Here is a 26,112-nt window from a genome sequence, read left to right on the forward strand (position 1 = left end):
AACACACTATCCATCATTAGCAAGCTTCTACATACGTACTAGGCTGTAATGCAACAATACCACTGCCTGGCAGATAGCAGTAACCAACTACTTGAATGGCGGCCTACGGCAAGCCAATCACTAACTCCCTGTTATGTGTCGCCCGGTGTCGCCCGGTGTCTGAAGTAAACCACTAAGTTTTGCATGATCACAGTTAACCAAACCACTACGACTGCTACTACTCCCTACACACTGTGTGTTCTCTACGTGGCCGATCGCATGGTACGCTGCCCGTGTTGCACTGTTTGAAGTACGGCGAAGCATTCGGACCGTTTCGGGTCGAAGTGTGTGTCCGAAGATCTTAGTGCGCAGGCTTACGTTTAGCGATCAGTGTTGTAACTGTATGTGTTTGTCTGTTTTTGAATTGCTGTTGCTTTGAACTGACGTTTGCCTTCTGTTTGTTTCGATCAAGCTACGAATATCAACATGAAGCTATTAAATATTTGGAATATTGTGTGGTGTTTACTGTTGGAAGAAGTAAAGATAATCGAGAAGAGAATATGACAAGACAAAGGAAGAATTTGAAAATCAATAGATATCGCAGGAAAGAAAACTACTTTACATAATAAAGCATATTTTGTTGTGCTTTAGCTAGCAAAATTGTTGGAAAGAGTTTGCGTTTAGTGATAGAGAAAGTGTTTAACGAGATGTTTTTGCTTCTTTTCGAACACTTTACACTTTACGAAAGATTGATCGGTACTTTGAACACTTTGAAGGAAGTTTGGAAGACGAACATAAGCGTACTCCGAGTAGAAGGTGTATGTATAATGTTTGTGGTGTATAATGTGTGTAGATTATTAAAAGACAAATGGTGATAGCACTCTCTAACCCGGCTCTAGCTAAGGGGAGTGAGTAATAGCGCGTTGGTACAGCCTTCGAGCCTTTTTTGCCGCTAGATGGCTGCTTAGTTGTGATGGTTGCGATCAGTCAACGCATGATAGGGGCTAGTAGCTAGTGGTATTAAAAACTAGTGGCTGCGGTGAAGTAAAAACGAATTGGGGTTTTGTTTTTCCAACATTGAGTATGCGTGATACAGAGAAAACCTTGATCAGTCAAGATTTGTTGCAATTTAGGCTTGTTTTAGGTTTTTTTTTGTGGTGTAGAAGTATTGCTGAGGGTTGGTGCAGCAATCAATTAGTACCTCGAGGGAATCTCGTTGCATTTGGCGGACAGTGAGTTTTCTGTACATTGTATACTTTTTCCCGCTGCGGACGGTTTGCTATATCGGCGTGGCAGTTGTGCGGCTGCGATCGTGGTCTTTATGGCATTATTGACCCTGGAAGCGCGCGGTGGGAGCTTGTTTGCGGAGTACGTCGTTGGCGGGCGGACTGTGGTGGTGGTGGTGGTTGTGGTGATAGTGGTGGTGGCATTGGTAGTGGTGGGAGTGACTGGGGATGAGGTGGAAGGTGGAGGGAGCGAACTACTACTGCTACTGGGGCTACTACTCGGATGGTAGTAACCCTTGCCATCCTGCATCCGCAGACTGACGGCATCCGGGGAGGACGGGGAGGAAGAAGGATTGGGGGAGGAAGCGAGAGGAGCAAGGGTGCTTGCCCGTGCACCGTGGTACGGGAGGTCCGGGTTCCGCGGTTCCAGATAGGCAGCACCAGCCGTCAGGTTTGATCGTTGCGTTGTACTTGGGTAGAAGCGCGATGGCACAGCCGCGTAGACATTGCGCTCGGTCGTGACCGCTGCGTAGTGCGGCGTCGTGTACCGTTTCGAGGCACGTGCCATCGGCTTGAAGGTGCTCCTTAGGGTCGTTGTACTACTAGTGGTCGGTGCCGGTGGCGTAGTGGTCGTCGTGGTCGTGGTCGTTGACGTGGTCGTGGTTGTCGGTGCGGGCTTACTAGTGGTCGTAGTCGTCGTCGTGGTCGATGTGGAAGACGGCGCACTGGACGTTTCCAGGTACGAGTAGTCAGCCAGGTCTTCGTCCGCGGGCTCACCATCGTCATCGTCGTCGATCACGTCCTCATCGTCCTCTTCCTCGTCACGATCCTCATCTTCAGACGTGTTGCCACTACTGTCCTGGTGGTAGGACAGTAGCTCCTTCTCGGTCGGTATGTTCATTTCCGGCATCTCGACCGTGGCGCGGAACTTTTTCGTCGTCGATTCGGGCTGTCGACTGCTGTTGGCGACAGCAAAAGAACTCTCTTCAGTGGAGGTCGAATGGAAGCGGGTATAGTACACCGGTTTGTCTGTGATCTGAACAATACGAATCCCAGATTGTCCCGTAGTGGAGATTACCGGTTGACGTACGCGATCTTCAACTTCGGTACGATTAAAATCGAACTGTTCGTAGCGACTCTTGACGTGTGCCGTTTTCGAGAGCTCACGATCAGTGGACTGATACTTGGTACGATCGGTCGTTGGCAGACGGTTCAAGTAAGCAGCCGAAGCTGAGCTTGAACTTACGGCTCGATCGCTATACTCGGTCGAAATCGATAGCACTGTACTATCGACCGCTCCACTATTGTCCCTTGTAGGCGTCAGGGTACTGCTAGCGGGCGAAATTTTCTCCACATCCTCCAAGGTGCTGGAAGTTAGCGAATAGCTTTGAGGCGTTGGACGTAGCCTTGTGTAGGAGCGTCGCGGAGAATCACGGCCACGGTTACGCAGATAGCGATACCGTGGAGTAGTTACCTCATCGTACGATTCCGAAGATCGTACAAAGCTAAACACGGGACGATACCGACCACGATACACCTCTGTTGATCGAGGCAACGTGCTGGCAGTGGTGGTGATCACCTCTTCCGAGCTACTACTACTAGCAAATGAAGTCGTTGGTACTGAAGTGGATGTACTGGTCGTACTGGTACGACGAGTCGTGCTAGGTTCCTCACTCGTACTGCTAACAGTTGTTGTCGGAGGAGCAACCGTCGTGGTGGTAGTGGTGCTAGTAGTAGTTGTACTAGCTACCGTCGTCGTTGCTTCACGCAAAATAGCCGCCAACTTCGGCACTGCAGTTAGCTGCAGATAGCTTCTCACCGTAGGACCACCGACAGCCGGTATTTCGGGTGTGGTCGTACGGTACAGATTCGAGATGACTCTCGACGTGGAAGCGAACGGTTTATCGGAGGACGTCGTTTGACGCTGTACCTCCAAACTTTTGTACGGTGACACAACCGGCCTTGTCGGTGCATTCGTTACCGGGTCGAGTGCTTTGTTAGGTGCTTCCTTCACCACACCGGCACGCGTTGGAACGGTTTGTACTTTATCAACATTTTTTCTACCCTCCAGCGTACCGAACGGCGCAAGAGTGGTTCTCGGTGGGAACCGAGTTGGTGGTGTCGAGGCGATCGTAGTACCAGCGACAATAGACTCTTCCGTGTTTGCAGGCACACGCGCACTAAGCAGCGGATCGTCTGTTTCACGCTCGTGATCTTCCTGCTCGTGCAGTGTGTTTGTTTTGGGGCTGGACAGGATCTTCTCCTGTATTAGCGGTACCCAATCGCTCGAAGCGGTCGGGACGACAGTCGGTGGTCGGGTCGAAACGATCCGGGCCGTCACTGTCGGTACATCACGGCTCTTATAAAGAGCAACACTTTCATCCGGGATCCTCGAGAAGGCGACTCCTCGAGGCCGGGCGGTAGTAGCTAGGCTAGAGCTTAAAACGAAACGTACATTACTAGGGCCACTGCTGGTGGCCAATGAAATGGGGCTTACTGTAGTAGTGGTGGTGGTGGTAGTGCTAGTCGTAGTACTTGGTACTGTAACTGTGGTTAAGGGTGTAGTGGTTTCGGGTACAGCTTCCGACACGGTAGTGGGCAACCGGCGCACACTACTCGTAACAGCGTCGGAAAGCGTAAAAGAAGTATACCTAGGCACCGGTTCTTGATTTCTCGGCATCTCAACACGTCCCCGATAAGTGGCTCCCGGGGAAGATCCCGGCAAACCGACAAAGCCGGCACTCAGCGTAAGGTTGTAGAACCTATTGCTGCTAAACTTTTGCTCTGACCTGCTGTCGGAACTAAACGTCGACAGAACGGGTCTTTGTTCTTCCCGTGTCTGAGCGGGTTGTGACAAACGAACCGCTTTGTTTAGGTTGACCTGTTCTTGCCTTGGGCTGTATGTGACGAGAGGCGCTACTGCAGTCGACCCTATCGTAGTGAATGATCGTACGATCGGAGCTTCAGGCGTGGTCGTAGCGATCGTGGAGGACTGGGTCGCTGAAAGTGTTGTCGCAATGGCTTTCAGGAACGTGTGCTGATTGCGTGATCGTACACTGCTCGGAATGGACTCATGGTAAAGGTAGGTATCATAGTCGGGCAGTGGCTGAACGGCTTTAGCCGTTGTACTGAAAGGACTACGGAAGCTAGACGGTTGCACATCGGAGATGATAAACTTTTGCAACTTTTGACGTTGTGATTCTTGAGTGGTAGGGGGAGCTCGTGTCGTTGAGGTGGTTGTTGTGGTAGTGGTAGTAGTGGCTGGAGTTGTAGTGGGCTTTTTCGTGGTAGTAGTAGTAGTGGTGGTAGAGGTCGTTGTAGGCCTCCTGGTGGTTGTTGTGGTTGTGGTGGACGTTGTTGTTGGCTTCCTAGTGGAAGTTGTGGTAGTAGTTGGTGGCAAGGTGCTTGTCAGTGGGACAAACTGTTCCGCAGCACCGGATGCAGAAAAGTCCGGCCGTGTGTCGTACGAAAAGGGAGTCTCGCCGTACGTGTCGGACGTCAGCGCATGAGCATTAGCGGACGATGCCGACCGAGGATCGGACTGGGACGCGTATTGGTGTGAAAACACTGGCAGAAGCTTTTGCGTGATAAACTGCTTCGTGGAGTGATCGTTCGATGAGTCGGGCGTGACACGGGACGGTGAACCGTAGTCGTACCGAGTCTTGGACAGTTGCGCGTACCCGTGCTCGACCTGATCGACACTGTCTTCCGGTGCGTCACTATCGTCATCGTAGTAGTGATCGTCCGGGATGGGATGGAATTTGATTCCGGTCGGTGCGTGCTGATCGTACTGAGTGGACGGACGGAACCGTGGGTATGTGTCGGCGGAGGGTGAATATGTCACGGTCGTGGTTGTGGGAGGTAGTGTGGTGCTTGTACTAGTAGGTATGGTGGTAGTGGTTGTGGGTAACGGTGTAGTAGTAGATGATGGTTTGATGTATCGTGGAACCGAGCTAGTGCTACTGCGGTACCGGGGTGACTCATAGGGGGACTGGGGGGATGGCGCAAAGGACACAAGGAAGGGAGAGGGAGGCTCTGGGGTCGATGAGGAACCCGCGCGTGCTGCGAGTGTTAATATGATTGATTTGGGTGTTGTTTTAATACTTTGATCGTCCAATTGTGATGATCTGTTGGGATAAATAGCATCGTAGATTGACATTTTAGAAAAATGGGTTCACACAGAAATGGAGAGAGAGAGAGAGAAATTATATAAAAATATAGTGTTTAACGCATTGTTTTACGCCTGAGATGAGCGCACTTGTTGTAATCTCGAATACTTTGCTTCAAATGGTACGGTATGGTAGATTATAAAAGCGTTAAAGAAAATGTATTTTCAACTGGTAAAATTAGTACGTTTTTGATCGTTTCAACACCGAAATGGGAGTCATCTTAAGAAATGTTGTAAAAAATATATCACTTTGCAGTTGTGGTTCTGCAGGTAGTAGCGCATACAATTTAGTCATTGTTAATAACAGTTGAGTTAACGAGTTTGGTTCGGTTAACTGGAAATGGATTAAAAGTATGAAATGACAAACAAGGCAGCTTCATTATTCCGATCGGTTAGACAAAAGCTTTCGCCAAAGGATGCCGGTTACAAAAAATGTAAAATCAGTTTCTTCCAGTCGAAGAAGCAACAAACAAAAGTATACAATTTACAACTCTAACAACAGAAATTCCTATGTCCTATTTTTGTCTGGAATGTATCACAATAACATGCGTTTTTGTCTCTCTTTGTAGATGAATGTTGAGTTTTTGAAGTAAAAGAAAGAAGTTTCTATGCGTGTTTTAGAACATGTAACATCGAATGATGGGGTAAGGCAAACGAGATCAGAATGATTGTTTAATTGTTTTTTGTAAAAATGTAAATGATGATCAATGAGACATGCAAACGGGAAGAAAATGGGGAAAAAGCTTAAGCGGCATTCAAAAAACAGAGTACGATATCAGAAAGTTTCTAAAACATAAACTAGCATAGAAGAAAAAGCAAAAAGATCACTGTGAAAACTGTCAAGGGTATAATGGAAGATGAAACAAACAGGAGAAAAAAGAATAAAAAGAGAAACGATTCATGTTGCCACAGAGCGAAAGGGATAGTGAGAAAAACGATGAATATGTCTCAGTTCTCGTAGAATCGAAAGTAATAGCGCGATTCATCCGCCGTTCGTTTGTATCGAAGACAAATATGATGCTACCGATCCCACTACACTACTACTAGGAAAGGAAGAGGTCCTTCCAGCAATCGTTGTTTCTACCAAGTGTTTGTAAACTGAGTTGTGTCCGTGTTTGTGTGTAATCGATGTATCCGAGTGAATTCGAATGACCATGATGTTGCCCGAAAGCGATGTTAACAGTGAGGAAAAATCGATACATCGATCTTTCCACCAGCTAGTGGTAGTGCTTTGCTTGAGATGATTTGAACCTTTTTGTTTTGTTGCTTCCGGTTGATAAGAGAGTGTAGATTTGGTTATGATAAAACAAAAAACATGATTTTAATGCTGCAAAAGACCAGCTCCTAGTTTGTTCCAGATTGGTGAGTTTTCCAAATGTCCAAACATAATTGGTAGTTGTTCTAATGAAATGGTTCTAATTGTGAATAATGTAGAAAGCGCGCATAAAGGTTCGAAGGTGAACCTTCGAAAGAAGATGTGTTTTCGCTCGTTTTGAACTCGCTCTACCTTGTAGTATAGTACTGTATTGGAGCAGGTGTGGTGGTGGTGGTGGTGGTGGTAGTAGTGGTGGTGGTTGTAGTAGTTCTGGCTGGGGTCGACGACGGCAGCGAGAACGGTTCGGGCGTAGTAACGAAGGCCGTCTGATATTTGGGGCTGTTATACGCACGGATCGTGGAGGATACCAGTATCGGACGGTCCGAGATTGAGTTCAACTCATTTCTATTTGGAGTATCCGTATCACATGCATTAAAACAAAAAAATCGGTGTTGATGGATAGCAATACGATAGTGGAATCGGATAGAACGAGTAGGAAAAATAGTGAGTGAGAAAGAGAGATAGAGAATGATTTGGTTTTAGAAGAGAACGAAAAAGTTAGAGAGATATCGAGTTGTAGCTGAGCCGAGTGGATACCATTTTATGTTTGATAGCTCCGAAAGAGGGGAACTATCAATTTATACTGAAGGATTGGGGGTCTATGTAACCTAATTGCTTGATCTTTTACTTTTTTGCTCAATAAAAGCGTTTACATAATGTGATAAAAAGAAGAAGGAGAAAAAACGAATACTAGCACAGGGTTTGTACTAGATCCGTAAGAAAATACCTTATCTGTGTATTGGTTTGCTTCTGATTGTAACGATCTTCTTCAAGCTGTAAAGAAAGAGAGCGTTAGCGATGCGGCTTTGTGTGCATGATCGTCATCGGATCGAGGGCAACCGATTGGGCGCGGTGCAAAAATACCTGAGCCACTAGAGCATCGTCATAGTCTGCCTGGTAGGAAGGTCTCTGGTAGGTAGTGCGCGGAGAAGTGACGTACGGATCTCGCTGAGAAGTGGGAGCAACGGTGGTGACCACTGTCGGACGGTAGGTGGACGAAACGACAGGTTTCTGGGGCTGCGGTTGATATTCTGCGGGGATAGAAATGCCAATGTGAGAAGATGTTGCTGGGATGAATCGAATCTCCAACGCTCAACACTCACCAACATCTCGGTACAGTTCAACGTCCTCGTCGTAGACGGCGTAGTACGAATCGTACGCAGATGGTTCATAGTTGCTGGTGTTGTAGTAATTTCTGTTGCTTTGCGTGAGCTGCGTCTTCTGCTGCTGTTGCTGCTGCTGCTGTGATTGCTGTTGCTCGGGCACGTATCGGCTCGGTGGTGCTGGCGACGATGTTTCCACTCTGCAGGAATGGCAGGAAGGAACATTAGTGTATGGAAGGCTTTAGGTGGTTTGCGGATAGTTTTGAACACAAACGAGAACACACTGTTCACGCACACACGTTAAATGGAAGCTGTCCTTCAAAACGGTCTTGTCAAGTCTAGTTGATCGTACTTGGTTTACGAAAAGTGGACTATATGAGCTACAATTTAATTTTTTTGATAAAAGTTTTGATGCATTATACAGACGTTTTGGAATAAATTCTGCATTACGTGCAAGGTTTTACCATTTTTATGATATGTTTGGGACTACCTAGATTGTAAATGATCATATGAATGATCTTGTAGGCGCTGGTACCTTTAAAACATCATTTTACTTAGGAATACATAAACCCATTCAAAAGACAGCACACCAATAACGAAAGCATATTTAAATTTGTAGAATATAAAATTAATTTATATTAATTTTTGACTGTCAGTGCCAAGTGCGTTTTTGTTCAAGTTCTTCGTGTTACGACTGAAAGTCAAATCACATTTAGGTTTATCATAAACTGTCAACCACTTTTGAAAACAAGTTTTGGTATTATCGTTTTGAATTTGAGAAAAAATTAAGAAGAGTAAAAAGATGATTTTAACTATAAATTTAACACAATGTTTCTAATAATATACTGCAACATCAGCACCTGAATCATGCTGATAGGAGTATTAAAAGGTTTGTTAAATAAATGAGAGCTGTTCTCAAGCCTCTGAAACTCTTGCTGAAATCTTTATACGATGGAACAATAGATTTTTCCTAACGTCGTAGAGGTTATTGAAGTACAGAATGTATAACACTTTAGACCTAGTAATGTAGGAAGTTCCTACTTTGTCCAGTTCACTTCCAATAATTCCATACGACTAGACATACAAGTCTGAGGAAGTTGTAATGGTATGGTAGATGAGCAATATATCACAAATAAATATCCAATGAACTACAAATAACTTTAACGAACAATGTGTATAGTACAACCCAATGTAATTGTAAGGAGCAAACGTGACTGTACAGGGTTCTGTTTTGTTGGTGCACCTAGCAGTATATATATGTGGAACCGATTCCTTCTAAAGCTTAGAATAATAAGACCCATCACACGTAAAAACACACACACAGTAAAGAACCCTTCAAAACAGTAAGCTGACTGGTGCTTATGCTGTTCCCCTTTTTGCTTTAAATATATAGAAAGGGGACACAGACACACCCGTAATAAGACTGTACCTGTTCGGTAGGCGTTCATCGAGCTCCAGTTGCGGTCGATGTTTGGTCGGTCGGGTCGGGCTGGCCTGTCGGCCGTTGAGTCCCGTACTTGGTTCCGGTGTCTCGGTAGTGCGCCAGCGCTGCTGGCCACGATTCGGTCGGATCGTGTACCGTTTGCGCGACGTCGTCTGGGTGGTGGTCGTCGGTGGTGGTGGTGGTTCGGACGTGGTCGTCGTGGTCACCGGTCGGCGGGTTGGGATCGTCTTGGTCGGGATGCGTGTACGCACCGTGGTTGGATAGTAGCGTGGTGTGGTGGTGGTAGTCGGAGGTGGTCTTGTCGTGGTGGTAGTCGTGGTACTAGTCGTCGTGCTAATGCGAACCCGCTCACTGGGGACGTTTTCTTCGAGATGGTTGTGCTGCACAACGGTGGGTCGTAGCCTTTGTCGGACGGTGTAAGGGCGTAGGGTGGACTTGTTCAGGTAACGCGGCACATCACCAAGAGGTTTAATGCCCTGGAATACATCCTCGGGGAATTTGATAATGGGCGGTATGTCCGAGGTGGACCCCTGAGAGTACGTCGTCACGGTCACTGGACGCCAGGTAGTGGTTTCGTAGTTGTAGTACAGATTGCCTGAGACTGCACCGGGAGGTTTCGGCGTGGTAAGGTTGAGCATTGGACGAGGTGCCATCGTTTCCGTCATCGGAGTGTACTTGGACTTGTTCACCGGGTAGCGATACTGATACTCATCATCATCATCCTCATCGTCCTCGTAGTACTCATCTTCGTCCTCTTCCTCATCTCCGTATGGACGTTTACCGTACACTGGGCGTCGCACGACGTCTAGTGTGTTTTTCACATACTTCTGTCCGCGCTGATCAATCTCATCATCTTCTTCGTAGTAGAACTCACCCGAATCTTGCGGCTTTGACACCGGGCTGAGTGAAGACGATCGCACCGGGCTGTAGAACACTTGCTGAGGGCCATAACCCTGCGAAACGGGCTGTAGCTTGGTGTTGTTCGAAACGGTCGGACGATAGACAGCTAGCTGACTAGCACCAATTCGTACCGGTGGTGAAGGCTCCGCATTGGGTTTCACCTGAGCAATGTGTGTGTTCTTGATGGATTCGTAGAATTTGCTGTACTCGCTTGGGCTTACCGTTTTGGAGACCTGCGGCTGATAGTACTTCGGTGTGGTTGATACAGCGATCGGTTGAAAGCCATTCGTCGACTTGGTAACAAACTGTGCACTTGGTTTCGGTGTTGACGCCTCGTAGATAGCACCTGCAGGCTTGGCGCTGTAGCCACTGTAAACCTGTGGCCGTGGAGCATTAAGATACACGTTCGGTTGATAGAGCTCCAGTCCCGTCCCGGCTACAATCTTGGGCGTAGTCACAGCGAACCGAAGTCCATTCGATTGGATCGCATTAGAGATACCCTCGTACACGGGTGCCGGAGTGCTAGGGCCTCCGGAAGACCCCGAGTGGGTCTGTTTCGGTTTCGACGAGTGATTTGGTTTCAAGACAAAGCTCTCTTTGAGCGGGTTTGCCGTTGGTTGATTGTTGAAAAATCCACCAACCGAGCTGAATGCAATGTAAGGAGTTTTCTGTGTCGGTTGCGCTACGTTTGAGATCTGTACGCTGGAGGGTTTGGACTGTTTCGCCGCTTTGGCATGATTGTTCACGGAGATCGGCGTAGAGGAGTAAGTATTTCCGAAGTGGAAGAACGCAAAGTTGTCCGGGATCGTTTCTTCGTCTCCATCGAGTGGAGAAGCCGGCGTCGTGTACTTCTTGGCGTTGTGGCTGTTAACAAAAGCGGCCGCTGTGAACTGAGCCTGTCCGTAGTTCGGTTGGTGCGATCGATGAGATTGTTGCTGCTGGTTTGCGAGCAGCAGCGGAATGATCGTATCCTGGGGCGTAATCTTGGCAACCGTTTTGTAGTTCTGTAGGCCAGACGTTTTGTGCGGCTGCAGCTCAGCTGGCCGAACGTTGTAGGTCGGCTGTTTGCTCTTGCCGTACGCCTCCAGATAGTCGTTGTAGGTCAGTTCCTTTTTGCTGTAGGTTTGTGGTTGGAAGTAGCGTGCGCCTGGCTTGAAGTAGGTCGTCGCCGTTGGCAGTACGGTGTACCCGAACGGATCAAAACTGCTGGGCGAGTAGCCGTTTTGACGGGACAGGGACGTGTCTAGGGAACGATACTGCCAGTTGCCTAGCTGACGAAGTTGGCGTGAGGTCCGCTGGCCTTCCGAACTGCCGGCTAAACTGTCGGGAGAGTTTTCAGGCGCAAGAGATGCTTCGTCCGCGTTGGAGCGTTTGGTTTTGGTCGCAGATGTGTCATCTTCGGCAAGGGACACCGTGGCCGTTGGGTCTATCTGTGTCACCAGTGAGGTAGGGGCGGTGTCTGTTTCGCTATCAGTCTTGGTTTGGGCCGCGGCCGTGTCGCGCTTCTTGCGATCATGAGCTTTGGCGTCGTGCGTGTCGTCTAGCGTTTGCAGTGACGCGTCATCATGGTCAACACTGTATGGACGTGTGGGTGTAGTGAGTTTTGCGTGCGTGAGTGAATGATTTTGCACACAAAAAAACGGTAAACATTTGTGTGTATGTAAATGTGCAAACATTACGAACAACGAACAAAGTGTTTCAAGAGGAGGAAAGAGAAAGTAAAGTTTAATCGTTTTATATTCAAGAAGTTCAGAAGGGTTCAGATGGAGGTCTTGGATTGGGAGATTGAGGTGGCCAAAGCTGTATGGAACACTTACCTGAACGGCTGAGGTTGAGCACTGTACGCGAAGGAACCTACTTTAGCCTGAGTCGGTATAGCGTTAACACTCTGCTGCTGCAGGATGCCGTCACGATCGCGCTGCACCTGCGACACCGTGCTGGGCTGTCCACGGTAGACACGCTGCTGACGATCCGATTCGTCTTCCTCTACTGGCGGCAGTGTTTCGTGTGCTTCGGCGTAGAGCTGTCGCAGGAAAAAAATACATAAATTAGTTTCAAACTCTCTCGCTCTCTCAACGATCCAACTAACCTTCGCGATATCTTCCTGCGGTGAGTTCTTCGGCTGTCCACGGGTGGTAATCACGGGGTTCGGATTGGCCGGCGGTGGTGGCGGTGGGGGCAGATTGCGAATCTGCTGAATGCGTGCCGGTGCGGACGGTTCAGCCGGTCCTGAGGGTCCCGAAGGTCCCGACGGTCCCGACGGGCCCGATGGGCCCGATGGTCCCGATGGACCGGACGGCGCTGACGGAGCCGAGGACGAGAAGCGCACTCTGCTCAGCACCTGTGGGACGCGGGGCGTCACTGTGCGGCTGGCCGGTGCCGAAGGGGCACTCAGCGCGGGCAGATCACAGCCAACGTTGCGTGGCCAGTCGCAGGTCTGCAGCTCGTGGCTGTACATCAGCCCGCCGGTACAGCTTTCCAGCAGCGCACCGCCGAACACGCACACGTAGTACTGCGAGCAGTCGCTCGGGTGCGGATAGTAGCCGAATTCTTCCGGACACTCGAAGTCCACGCTGGACGAGGTCGACTGTCGCGGGTTGGAACCGAGGGCCCGGCCCTGGGCTGCGCTCGTACGGAACGAGCGTTTTGTCTGTGCGAATACATTTCCTGTGAACGAAAGAGAGAGAGAGAGAGAGGGAGACGGAGTGTTAAGTATTGCAGACGATGTATATTGTGTGTAGGCTCAGCTCAACCCGTCACTGTCAGGGTGAGAAGGTCATGCTGGTTGTGTTACAAGTGAGTAACGGCGAGTCACTCAGCTGATCACCTCGCGTCTTCCCGGTCATGCGTAAATGGCAACTGTTCAGATGGAACGATCAGCTGTCCCGGGACGGCTTCTCCTATTGATCGTATCTTGCAACAGATGTCATTCTCTCACACATAAAAACACAAACACCCCGGTAAGAATTATGAAGCGATCCGATCTTTACATGTACATTGCACCGCGGGGTGCAAATATGAATGACCAGTGTTCGTCTCATTCACTAGCAAAAGCAGCAGCAGCAGCAGCTGCGACCTCCCACCTACCCGTACAATCAGGTTCATTAATCAAACGGGCAACGCACACGCGAGGCGTTGGTGGAATTTATTGCCAAATTTATGGCGGAGGCATCATCATCGAGATGGCCGATCGTTTGTGCGAAGATTTGTGAGAAGCGATACAATAAGCGCGTTTTCCAAGCGGCTTTGTGATCGTTATCGTTTTGTGGCCGTTTTGCTGCCGTGAAGAATTGTCGCGTGGCGGCAAGAGAGAGGTGTCCGAGGCGTAGGTTTATGATATGTGCGATCAGGTTGGGTGGATAAATAGACAGCAAATCGATTTTATTACTATTTTTATGGGTCTATTCATGGGGCGAACATTCGGCGACGTGGTGGAGAAGAAGAGGCAAAATGGTTCATTTAATGGACGTTCACAAGCAAAATGGACGTTTTATTCCAAATATTTCCTCAAAAAACTGGGACAAAACACTGTGAGAGATGTTCCCATAAGCGTATCTTGATTTTTGACATCTGTTCACTTAATCATGGAATCGATTTTGACAATGAATACTTAAAATTGAGCTGTTACTAAACATCGGTACTCCTTTTTGTTTGGTTCTCGAAGCAAAGAATCAGGGTTTGAATGAAACATACTGAACTTTTTACGAAAAGCGCAGACTTGTAGCATCATCATCATCAACCTTATCATTTTAAAATTAATCAGACATTCTGAATTTCTATGGATTTGTGAGCCAAAACCATTCAAAACATTCTAAATGAATATCCAAAGAGAATATAAATAAAAATGATAAGAAATTATATAAAAAGATAACAAAGAATCAACTTCGATTATAACTTAGAACTATTTTTATAGACGTATGATCAGTCATGCAGCGTAAAACCGAGATAAAGAATCTATGATAAATAACTTAGTTACATGTAATGTACAAAAAGCTCACACAGTATTGCTATTTTATTGTAAATATAGTTACTAATGTGGTTAATTGATCTGTATTCCAGGCACCTATATATGACTTTTTGAATAAAATATGACTCAGGACAAGATATTTCGGAAATTTTGTAACATTAAAGCCTAATAAGCATTTCGATTCTGACGTTTTGATTATTTTCACAAATACACTTATCAAACATTAACATTGATATTATACTAAAAAAAGGAAATAATTTTCAATACCTCAACTCACCAAACTTTAAACAAGTTTTTTCCTATTTAATACCAACAATGTCCCTCGTTTTCATCTTATTTAAGCAATAAAATGGCACCCGACTGTTTCGGCCTCTCCCACCGCAAACCATTTCGTTGCGTTCAAAATCGCATTCACCTTCCCGCGGGTCGATTCATGGCCCCACGCGAATAATAAACACTGGAAGGGTAAATAAATTCCTCCCACCCAGCCCACCAAAACCTAGAATGCAATAGAATCCGCAAACGCAGAAAACACACAAACGGCCGTCGCTTGGCGGCCGGCGGCTGTCCATTAGCGTTGAGTGTTGTGTCATTTGAATAGAACCACCGGCACGGCCACGAAATGGACGCTCGGATCGGATTCACCAACAGACATCGAATCGTCGTGCCGATGAGAGAATTGGTAAAATTTATTTTTCCTCTCGGGAGAAGGAGGAGGTACAAGAGGGGCCATACGATCACACGAACAATCAACCGGTGGCATTGATCCATGGGAACGGCCGGTGTGTCGGATGAAGACTTACAACTTAATTGAAATCATTAATTCGCTCCCCCCCCCTGGTGAAGATGCGTTCACCTACGGGGTTCGTCGCTTGGGGTGATAAAAGCTCCGTGCACGCGCGCCCGCGAAGGATGAGTCGACAGAAAGCGGGAAAGCAGGTTTGGGAAAGCCGGCGGCTGCAACAAGCGTTACGTGACCGAGCCGGGTCGTTGGCATCGATGCGTCGGTGCGTCGTGAGTGATCATCCCGCGCATCCCAAGATAGTTCAAGTTCAAAGACACTCGCGCATCGGGATGGATTGCAGCTTGCAGCAGTGGGCAGCGTGATAGCTTCGATCCATGACAGGGGCTGGAACGCCACGCAGAGGGATAAATCTTGCTCAATACGGAGGGGGAGGGTGGTGTTTATTTGCTTTTTTCTACAACGCCTACATGCGATCGTGTGTAGCGCCAACTGGGAGATAGGTGCCTTGGTGCTACAAACGGGAAGGCATCCGTTACCGCCCATGACCGTGAAAGCGACCCATGAACGACGTTTGCGTAGGTTGTGTGGGGCGTCACCGCGTTTTCCGATGCGAAATGTAAGCGAAGGAATGTACACGCGGGTGTGTAAATAAATTTGTCGTCGCGGGAATAGACACGGCCGGATTGGAAATTTGCAATTGCCAACGATAAGCGGATGCATACGGGCGACGATTGTAATGTCATACCGCTTCGTTATAGTTGGCTTGTCGGCGGTCGTAAAACATGGCACCGTGCACATCCGTTAGTTGATCCCGAGCCGTTGATAGATGGTGGTACCGGTTTTGTCCCGGACGAGTCGGGAATTATGTTCTGTTTGCCCTGGACGGCTCTTCTATTACCTAGAAGTTCACCACAGCACCAACGAGAGCTACAGAAGTGCAACAAATCCATTGCGCCAAAGCTTATCATATTCTTACTGCTTGCACGCTACTGCCAGCCCATTTTCGGTGTCACCCTATTGGCTTGAATTGGCAAATTATCTGAGACGAGCGATCGTTGGTTGTCCGCAGCGAAGTGACAGGACAATCAAGCCGAACATTGGAGAACCGTTCTTGGAGCGATCGAACGGTCCTGCTGGGTCCCGGTGAAAGGTAGTCCACCCCCGTTAGACTTCCTGGATCAGTGACCCGAACAGTGAGTCACCTGAAAGCTGAGCTGGCCGGACACGGACAGCTATCAAGATTGGACATGCCAATGACCTTGCCTGGGTGACGGTTTGCAGTAGGATTGTGTTGCGTGTAGGCTTTGCTCGATTTGCTACCGAAAGAACGCCGCTTTTGGTGTGACCAAAGATCAGCCAATCTGACCAATAGTATAATATCCCTCCTCCTACGCTTGTTGTACGTGGGGTGGACAGTTTCTTGATCGACCGGTGTAATGGCTGGTTGGTTTCGAATTAAGCTCGTAATTGCCCAGTTGTTTGGGCTTTTGTTTTTGTTTTGTGCTGAAAGTGGTCGTTAAAAGAATTCAACGGCCAATTTTGGAGCGGTGAGTTGGTTGACCCTCTTCAGCTTACGGTGGGTTGGAAGTTGACGGATGAATTGTGCAAACGATGTAAATGAACCGTTTATTGCAAAGCGATGGGCATGGGTTTGATTTTGCAAAATGGGCATCGGATTACTGGTTCTTCCGTTGCTAAACCCCTTGATGCTCCGCAGTGGCAGGAGTCAGTTTACCGTTTTGCAGGCCGTTTGGGACGAGTTGCGGAAGAGTGAACGGATTTACTGCGTCAACACTTAGAAGCAATTCGTATGATCAAAAAGCGATCACAAAGTGATTGCATTTAGACACCTTGGTTAGAAGGTAAGGCTCAAGATGAGAAGAGATCGCTGGTACACGATCGCATTACCCGCTACGGATCTTGCAGCTGGTAAGGTGATTAGGATCTGTTGCAATGATGTCTTTATGGGTGCTGATGAATGGTGTTTTAATGGTCAGAGGTGTGTGTGTGTGTGTTTGTTGTGTGTTGATGAATTAAGGGCAATGAGTGTTTTGACATTTCGACAAGCAGTCGCTTAGTTTCGCATGCATGATATCAGAATTGAGAGTTGTTTATGGTCCTCTATACTTCGTCGAGAATATTTACAATCTGCCTTTAACAAATCGCCTTAGCAGCAATCAAACACAAAAGATCTCTCGCGCAAATTCTAACCCTCGATCACCCGAATCTCTTAGCCCACCAGGATTAGATTTATGGTCCTCCGGTCTCGACTGTTCCAAGTACACCAGTACACAAACAGACCCAATCAATCCACACGCCATTCACTTTTGACATTTTCATTTGTGCTCCATAAAATCCACCCGCTACAGCAGGGCGCGAGAAAAACGTCGTTCCGTTCGCGGGGCTAATTGTTTGCACCCCCCCCCCCCCCCTCGCAAGAACGGACACTGACGGGACACTCGTGGTGTGAGTCATGGCCGCCAGTGGCAAGCCACATTACACAGAGCGTTACCGTTTGCCGTAATCGGGCCGGTCCCAGTCGGCACCGGAATCAATCCGCTGTCGGCGCTGTATGCGCCGTGCTGGCTAATGAGGATTCGGTGCCGGACCTGCACGGACAAGCAGAAGTGCGGGGGCTACCAGTGGCTAGCAGTGGCAGCGAAAGAATCGGATCAAGCCGGCCGATTATACAACCGGTGTTGCCCGCGAGGCGTTGCTGTCTGTTTGCTGTCGATCGGTCGTCGGTTCGTCGCTTGCGGCCAGTGCGGCGCTTCAGAATGGCCAACTCGGGGCAGCTAGTTCCAGCCTGCGCAAACGTAACGCAAACGTAACGGATCCCGGAATGAGGGGGTGGATGGGTGGGATTGTATAGCGTGAGTGAGTGATCGTTAGAAATCAGTTTGTTCTGTTCGCTTCGTGAGCGTGGGTTTTTCGCTTGTACAGTTGAGCGATCAGCGATCGAACGACACAGCGAAACTTAATGTGCTGCGCCGCACACAAAGAACGCGAGCATGGGCGTTGGGGATCATGTCGTCGGCGGCCTGCGGGAAGCTAAAAACGCCGTTTGCTGGTTTTCTTCTGAGCGGCTGAGCGTAATTTGTATTTCCTCCGGGGTGTATTTCGTCCTCTGGCAAAGCGGTGCACTCGGTTGAACTCGGTCGTATCTACACTACACACATACACGTTGAGCGATCGTTACATTTGAATGCGGTAGAAATGGGGTCGATTTTAACTGCCAAACATAAACAGCATCCGGTGCTGGCGCGGAGTGATACTTGGGAGCAGAAAAGGAAAATCAAAACCCCTTCGGGAATCAGGCAGAACATTGAAGGGATGCCTCGACAAGCACACAGGAACATAGCGCATCGAGCATGTTAAAGTTTTGTGTTTGTTGAAGCTTTAAGCGGGCGTGATGGTTTGATCGTTGATTTATTAACGTTTGTGCAGGAGCCTTTCAGGGGACATTCTGTGCTTTTTCTGCCCTTCATTTACGCAATAAAGACTGCGGGAAAGTGAAACAGCGAAATACACTATAGCCTATGTGGAACCTTAACGTGGTATAAAAAACGCCTTGAAAACCCTTGTCCACTATCAGCGCAAACCTCTCGAGACAAACCCTTTTTCTTACTTGCAGCGTGAGAAACGAAACGCAAACGCGTGTGGCGCTAGCGTCTTTGTTACGTCATGCGAGGATCAAGTACGTGCCTGTCTTGCGTTTAATTGCTCACTGGAATGACAGCAAATAGAAAAGTAGCAAGACCAGGACCAACACATCCAATCGACTCACGCACCAACCTATGACACTAATTCCCTTGCGCACTCCAATTCTGTCGCATTTGCGGCTAGAGTGTGAGCTGGGGCGTGTGGGGAGAGGCGAAAATGAGATTAATAAATGTATTAGAAGCAGAAGAAGAAAAAAAACATGACAACCGGTAGCAAGCGAAGGTCTGGACAGCGAAGAATGCTGCTTCAGTGAGCGTGGAAGAGGCTAAACTATTTGGAGTGCATGATTTCACGTCAACGAAACATGGTGTGGGGTTGTTAAATGGAAGGATTAGTGACGGCAATTCTTGTGACAAGGCTGAAGGGGAATGCATGTGAACATATACTACCACTATTTTTTGTTGAACCATTCTATGTCGTCCAGTAGATCAAATAACAGAAATTTGGTCGTTGATATGATGTTGATATGTATTTTCTTGAATGTTTTTGTTTGTATTTAAAATTAACTCTAAAGGCCGGGGGACATTGTCCGTATTCGCTAGTGTAATTTTGATTTTCACTTCCGCATCTGGTGGCGGCTGACCGAAGCATTTTGTGAAACAATTTGGAGCCGCTTCCGAAAAATTGTTATTTTTCCATGTTTTTTTACTTAAATCGAACCAGAAATGTTTTGTAAAAGGTAGATACACATATTCTACATGCATTGCATCCATTTTCGCATCGAAAAAAGTAATACTTTATTTTGAGATCCGGCACGACCATTCTCTCGATGGCCAAAAAAGCTTGCACCAGGCGCCGCCAGGTGCGCTAGTGAAAATCGAAATTACACTAGCGAGTACGGACAGTGTCCCCCGGTCTTTACACAAATAAAGTAGTAAACAAACAGTAATTAGACTGAAATTGGCTAAACTTCCTAGGCTGTATAAGGCCCTGCAAAAACGTTATTTAAATGTGTTTACAGGGTTTTGGTGTTTCATTTTTTTACTTATCTTATCTGACTTGTCAAGGGCAAACCACAGGTTCAACAGGCTTTTAAACATAACATGCTTTTAATCTGATATCAATATTAACGATATCAACGATTTTTGTTCTCAAAATAGACGTTGGTTAGGAATTCGGATAAGATATTATAGCTAAGAGATAGCCATACAATGAATTACATATTATTCGAACTTCATATTTTGCATTATTTACAGTGGCCGGCAATATAAAGTGGCCACTACTTACAATTTAACATTTTTTCCATTTTTTCAGTGAAAAATGAAGTTATTGTACTGCTTTATTTTTTGATATATTGTTTGTGATATGCTTAAGAATGCGCAGTACCATAGCATGACAAAAATGAGAAGCTTGCTTCAAGAAAAAATATTTTTTCCAAAATTGATCAAAATCATTGTGCCAAAATAAAGTGCCCACTTTATTCATTCTACAGAAAATATTTTTCTGAACAAATATAACACCAAACTTATAATTTATGTGCGTTCCTCTCGCATTCTTTACATGTTCGAGGATCTTTGGCGTATTTTTTCTAATTTTTAAAGGTTTATCCAGTTCTGCATCTAGTTTTTGCATCTGGTTCTTCTCAAGCGTTATCAAGAGCTATAAATTTAAATTTATTTGTTTGTGACACCAGTTTTATCCACCTTCGCACATAGAATCTGCCTCAAATTCTCGATGGAACCAAGATTTAGACTTCATGGAGGACATGCAAGGTGTTTTATACGATACTAGTTGAGAAAAGTTTTTTGTATTGATTGTGTGTGTTGAGATGTTAGCCTGTAGGAACATGTTTTTAGTTTTCAAACCCCATTTTTTAAAAAGAAATATCCCAAAGTTTTGATGAAGAATGTTAAAAAAGGTATCAGCCATAGTTGTACTTTCGATTCACACCAGTTTTTACGCTACTCCTAAAGATAAACACCCCCTAGCTATCACATTGCAATTTTCGTAATTTACTGCCCGTTAGATGTGGCGTCCTTCAACTTCCTCGCCCGAGCTACAGCAATCTAACAAAGCCAATTGGCTTCAATATGATCAAGAACATTCAGATATATCGTTAGATTGTTGAAAAACTGGTATTTGGACAGATGAGTCCAAATTAGAACTGATGTTCAAAAATAACTAGACGCGATCCAACAAACCTGTATGTATGAAGGGTGCAATGTGATGACCAGCGAGGGGTTTTCTATGCGAGGAGTGGGGAGCATATTATGAATCGACGGCATAATGAAAACTTATACATATATAAGCATCCTGTGTGAATTTATCTGTTTTTCTGTGAAAAATACGGAGTTAGTAAATAAATTTATGTTACAACAGGAAGACGACTCAAGTTATACACGAATAATTTTTTAATTTTTTTTTTCAATCAAATCGAATAAAACTACTTTAATGGTTCCCAGTTAGTCTTAACTTTAACCCTATCGAGATTTCGTGTGCAAATTTTGATTCAAATATGGTGAGAATGACGTGATTAGGAAAAACAAAATATGTTAAAGCTCTGAAATACTCCTAAGAAGAACAAATGCCAAATATGTGCAAATAAAACAAAATAAATTGTGTCAAAGATCCTCGAACATGTAAAGAATGCGAGAGGAACGCACATAAATTATAAGTTTGGTGTTATATTTGTTCAGAAAAATATTTTCTGTAGAATGAATAAAGTGGGCACTTTATTTTGGCACAGTGATTTTGATCAATTTTGGAAAAAATATTTTTTCTTGAAGCAAGCTTCTCATTTTTGTCATGCTATGGTACTGCGCATTCTTAAGCAAATCACGAACAATGTATCAAAAAATAAAGCAGTACAATAACTTCATTTTTCACGGAATACATGGAAAAAATGTAAAATCGTAAGTAGTGGCCACTTTATATTGCCGGCCACTGTAAATAAACATTAAACCACAATGCAGACCATCTAAAATTTGTGTCTTTATGACTGATACCTCATGGTCGTTTGCTTCGAAATCATTTAGTATTTATTTTTATATATTTTGCTGAATGCCAGATCAAATTCAATTTATAACAAAAAACTTAGATTCCTGGTAGGAGTGGGAAAATTACCAAACAGATACCCCTAAAACAGATAAGATACAAAGCTGCTTGTTAACAATCACACAAATTTATTCAAATTTTCTTCCGATGCAACCGCTCAAGCGATACAGTCTACTTCCTGATTTAGTATATGCTTAGCCGCTGCAACTATCTCTATTCGTCTCGGTTGCTTGCTTCCTTGTTTTTACAACAGCCCCATTCCCATTCGCAATCATAGATGGTAAATACTTAAGGTGCAAAGAAAAAACAAAACAAAAACTCCTCACAAACAAACACCCCAACCGGACTTGCAATTTTATCGACTCAATCAAAATTCAATTTTCAGCATTCTCAGTATCAAGCGGACAAACAAACCATAACGCCGGGCGCTTCCCACAAACGCGCTTCATTTACCATCCCTCCCTCCGTGTACGTTCAAATGTTTGCCGATTTTCGTTTCACGGACGATTTAGTTTCGATTGTTGCCCGTTTGGCCGGTCGGTGGTTGTGTTTTGCATTTTACACCCAGCCACTGCCACTGCTTGGTGGCATTGTATGCGGCAGGCCCCGGGGGAAAAAGTGTGAGCCTCCATTACGGTCACTTCCTTTTGCACGATTTAATAAAATGCAAACGAAAGTGCTTCACACCTCGCGGTAGTGTTGGGGGGTGCGCACAGCGAAGCAGCGGATTTGGAAGTGTTCACTTTAGTGTGTGTTCACTTTAGTACAGCACAAGTAGGCACCACCATTGTTGGGCCAAATCATTTTGCCTTTGCAGGGTGTCCGGTTGCAAGGTTTATCCTTGTCGGGGGTGAAGATTGTGATATTTTGTTGCTGTGAGCTTTCGGTGTACATGCTTTATGTTGCATTGTTACACAACGCGCTAGAACCGAATCATCAGCAACCGTGAGTTTAATTAGCCAAGGTTCAATCTGCATACTTTCCGTACCGTGCTGAGTGCGGGTCGAAACATTGCAGCGCCACACCCAATGGTGTTTTTAGCGATCAGCTACTCTAAATCGTGCACTGAACTCCCCTTCAGAAAAGGAACCTTCGCTAGCCGCACAGGAAAACTTCAAGGGAAGTTAACGAGGGAGAGGTGAAGGAAATTCTTTACACTCCGTTTGAACATTCCACCCCTCGCTAGGAGCGCTTGTACCGCTCAGCTCTCGGACTTTCGGGGTCGATCGTGCACCGTGCAGTAAACTGCACCGAAATGCAACTCCGCTCTACGTTTTGCGATATTTCCAAACAGTCCTACTGCCGCCGCCTGCCTGATCGGTGCCTGGGTGGGGCTCGTACTGATTGGTCGATTGGGCGCCCTCCACCCCTCCTCGAGAGGCTTCAGATTTCGATCCTGCGGATCGTGTGTAGCAATAGGGCAAATTGGAAATAAGTCGAGCAAGAAACCTCCAAATCGATTCTACCATTCTACCATGCCCCTACAACCGGAGCGAACACGACCGTGTCATGGGGACATGTAATTGATACTGGAACTCGAGTGGCAGCGATGACGAAGGACGGGAACTCATGAACGCTGTATGTTGGGTTGGTGAATTTGTACCGCACCGTAGCATAAATGCGCTCCGGTTCGGCATGCCCGAAGGTAAATGTTTATGAGTGCATTGTTTGGTGCACCAAACTATGGGTTTGAGGCCGGGTTTGGGCCAGGCGAGGAATAGCGGGCGAAGCCCGGTTGGGGAGCGTTATTATTTTTCCCCTCCAAGGTGGAATTGTCCAAGGGTCGGGATATTGTGGAGGTTATTTGTTGTAGGCAGGCGGCTAGTGTCAAGGAAACCATTCTAAGTTATCTCATCAACGACTGTCGATTTATTTTGCGGTCTGGCCATTGCTTCGGTCTGCCGGAAATGGCAGAAATGCGTAGGAAGTGTTTTATGGACCGTGCAGTCATGCAGACCGTGAAATATGGTCCTTGAAGCGAGGTTTTGTTGGCTGATGTTGTTGTTTCAGAAGAAAGAATAAGATTTTGATGTAAGCAAATGGGTGCCAGCTATCTTTTTTTTATTTTATACCGTTAGACAAATATAATAATATACATGACGTATCCTTACTAAATATTTAACATATTTGATTCAAAAAATGATTAACACCTTCTTTTTTTAAAATCACTTTTTCTTCATGATTTTCTGTAAAGTGTGAAGATATGAGTAAAGACGCTTTCTACGTTCTAGCTTACATTTTTTTAGAGTCTCTCGGCTTAAAATACTATAGGGATTAAGTGCAAATAAAATGCATTTTAAAATCAATCGATTTACAAACGAACATACAGGAATTTGTTAAAAAAATCTTTTAAGTGAAGAAAATAATTTAAGTATTTTTAATTTGTTATATTTCTCCATCTTTCAGGATATTTGAATGCATTTGGGAGGCTAGCGTTAGCACTTATGCTTTCATTGATTGTGATTATAACAAATAAATGAGTTAATTTATATGTACCAATCTACTCTATATTAAATCATTTATCCTTCTTTTATATGAAACTGACAATAGGTTGAATCAATAACTGCTGAAAAATAGTTTAAACATGAATTACAAACGATAATTCTACGTGAGATCATAATTCAACATCGGGTAGAAAATGGTCAGTGAATTATTCAATTTATATAACATAATGTAAACCAAGAGAGTTATTATTACAGTTATTACAGTTGTAATAGAGTTATTACTACAAAAATCGAATGTTAAGGTGTGCGAGAAATAGTCGAATGAATTGAGATGAATTTTAGAAGCTTGTAAGACATTCTTCTCGAAGTCTCGAAAGCCTGTATAGTCCGGCATGTCCGCGTAGGACGTTACGCCAAATAGAAGAAGAAGAAGAAAAAGGCATTCTTAAAACACAAAAGAATAAACTTCGTTTTGCAATGAAGCAATTCAAATGTAACGGCTACATTCCATTCCATTTAAACGCTACCTTTCATTGTCTCAACTGAACATTACATTAAATCAATCGATAACCATTTTAGTAACACATTCCCGCAAGTTAACGTTTATTTTCGTGTTAACCTTTTCGATTAATTTGTTTTGTTTCTTATTTCCGCCGTATCTTGGCTACATCTCAATCCAAACAACTTCAAGTGCGTCCGTTATAGAGCCGCACATGCACGCCTTGGAACCCGTTGGAAGAATGAAACCCGTTGCCCGATCGTATCATGTTTAACAAAATAAAACCCACTGTTCTATATATCGCTACCCAAAACCACGTCGACCCTGACAGTTTAATGCAACAATGTGAAAAAAGAAGCAAAGTGCAGCCTGCCTGGGACGCACTCCCTCCGCTGCACATTGTTTCAAATCGGACCGGATTGGACGACGGTGGCAACAGTTCCCACTGGCAGCGGTTATCCAGCTCGAGTACTGGCACGATCGAAACTGGACCATCAAATCCACTACGCCCCTGCACAACGATCCACGATCTGTGCGACATGTTGAAACAGTACTTTCCGTTTGCACAAATGTCTCAACACGGCCGGTGGAGAATGGGCTACCTTACGGATGGTGGCACCGGGTAAAGAGCGGGTGAAAAAATACGTCCACCGCCCTCCGTGGGGTGTGTGTGTGTGTATGTACTGCGTGTAGATAGCGCCTAGGCCCTACCGATGCGGGCTGCAACCGATCGCCGGACTGGCAACGCCGTCTCAAGGCTGACCAGTCTCTTTAGTCTCTTTAAATGTGGGGTTTTAGTTTTGCCACCTCACCCACCGCCCTCCCATTCTCACGGTAGAAACTCTCCTCGCTTGTCCACGCGGTGATACAATTATCGCTCCACTTATATGGCGTTGCCCGGCCGCCCGCCATTTGATCACCTTCTCGGGTCCGGTCGGGTGAAATATTATTCCAACCTCCAGCCAGCGACTTTGTATGCTCCAGCCGTGATCGTGATATGAGCGGTAAATGCGGTATCTTGTAACAGTTGCAGTCCCCTCCTGTCGAACCTCCCTTTTGCATAGATCACATCGGTAAGGACCTTCGATTGTTGGAAGGACTTGCGTGCGTGACTCATATGTCATTGTCGTTATCGAAAATGAGGTTATGCAAGCAGCGTGGTGGGGTACGAGGTCCGGAAGGAAATGTCGCTACATCGTCGAACGTTCAGGCCGATTAAGTAGTTATCTCGTTTGATCGAGGGTATTGATAGTGGAATAATTGGGACGAAATTGCATGGTGCTATAAATAAGGGGGTGTTTTAAAATTTTAATAATATCCTTGAAAATATATTTATTTGTAGGACGAAAATGAGAGCTTTTATAAGTCATGCTTGACCTCTAACATTAAATGTATTGAAATAATTGTGAATTCAAAATTTAAGGCTCAATGAAACATATCTAAATAATTCTTTTGAACTCATTTCTAGCCCTCTTGTATTTGTAATGTTGGATAGACATTTTATCGAATTTTCTTAACATCCTTATGAGTTACATTAGATATTTT

The 26,112-nt window shown here is 45.8% G+C and overlaps 1 protein-coding gene across 1 annotated transcript in view; it reads right to left on the bottom strand.

Moving 5' to 3' along the window:
• The window catches only part of LOC120955993 (mucin-17), a 141,480-nt gene that overhangs the window by 6,039 nt on the left and 109,329 nt on the right, over window positions 1-26,112 (bottom strand). The window contains exons 2-8 of the mRNA XM_040377304.2: window positions 12,285-12,862; window positions 12,013-12,218; window positions 9,281-11,770; window positions 7,852-8,051; window positions 7,613-7,779; window positions 7,476-7,522; window positions 1,181-5,332 (exon numbers count right to left, since the gene is read on the bottom strand). Coding sequence (XP_040233238.2) covers window positions 1,181-5,332; window positions 7,476-7,522; window positions 7,613-7,779; window positions 7,852-8,051; window positions 9,281-11,770; window positions 12,013-12,218; window positions 12,285-12,862 — 7,840 coding nt within the window. The remainder of the gene's footprint in view (window positions 1-1,180; window positions 5,333-7,475; window positions 7,523-7,612; window positions 7,780-7,851; window positions 8,052-9,280; window positions 11,771-12,012; window positions 12,219-12,284; window positions 12,863-26,112) is intronic.

The sequence above is a fragment of the Anopheles coluzzii genome, chromosome 3 (assembly GCF_943734685.1).
Source record: "Anopheles coluzzii chromosome 3, AcolN3, whole genome shotgun sequence".
Taxonomy (NCBI): Eukaryota; Metazoa; Arthropoda; class Insecta; order Diptera; family Culicidae; genus Anopheles; species Anopheles coluzzii.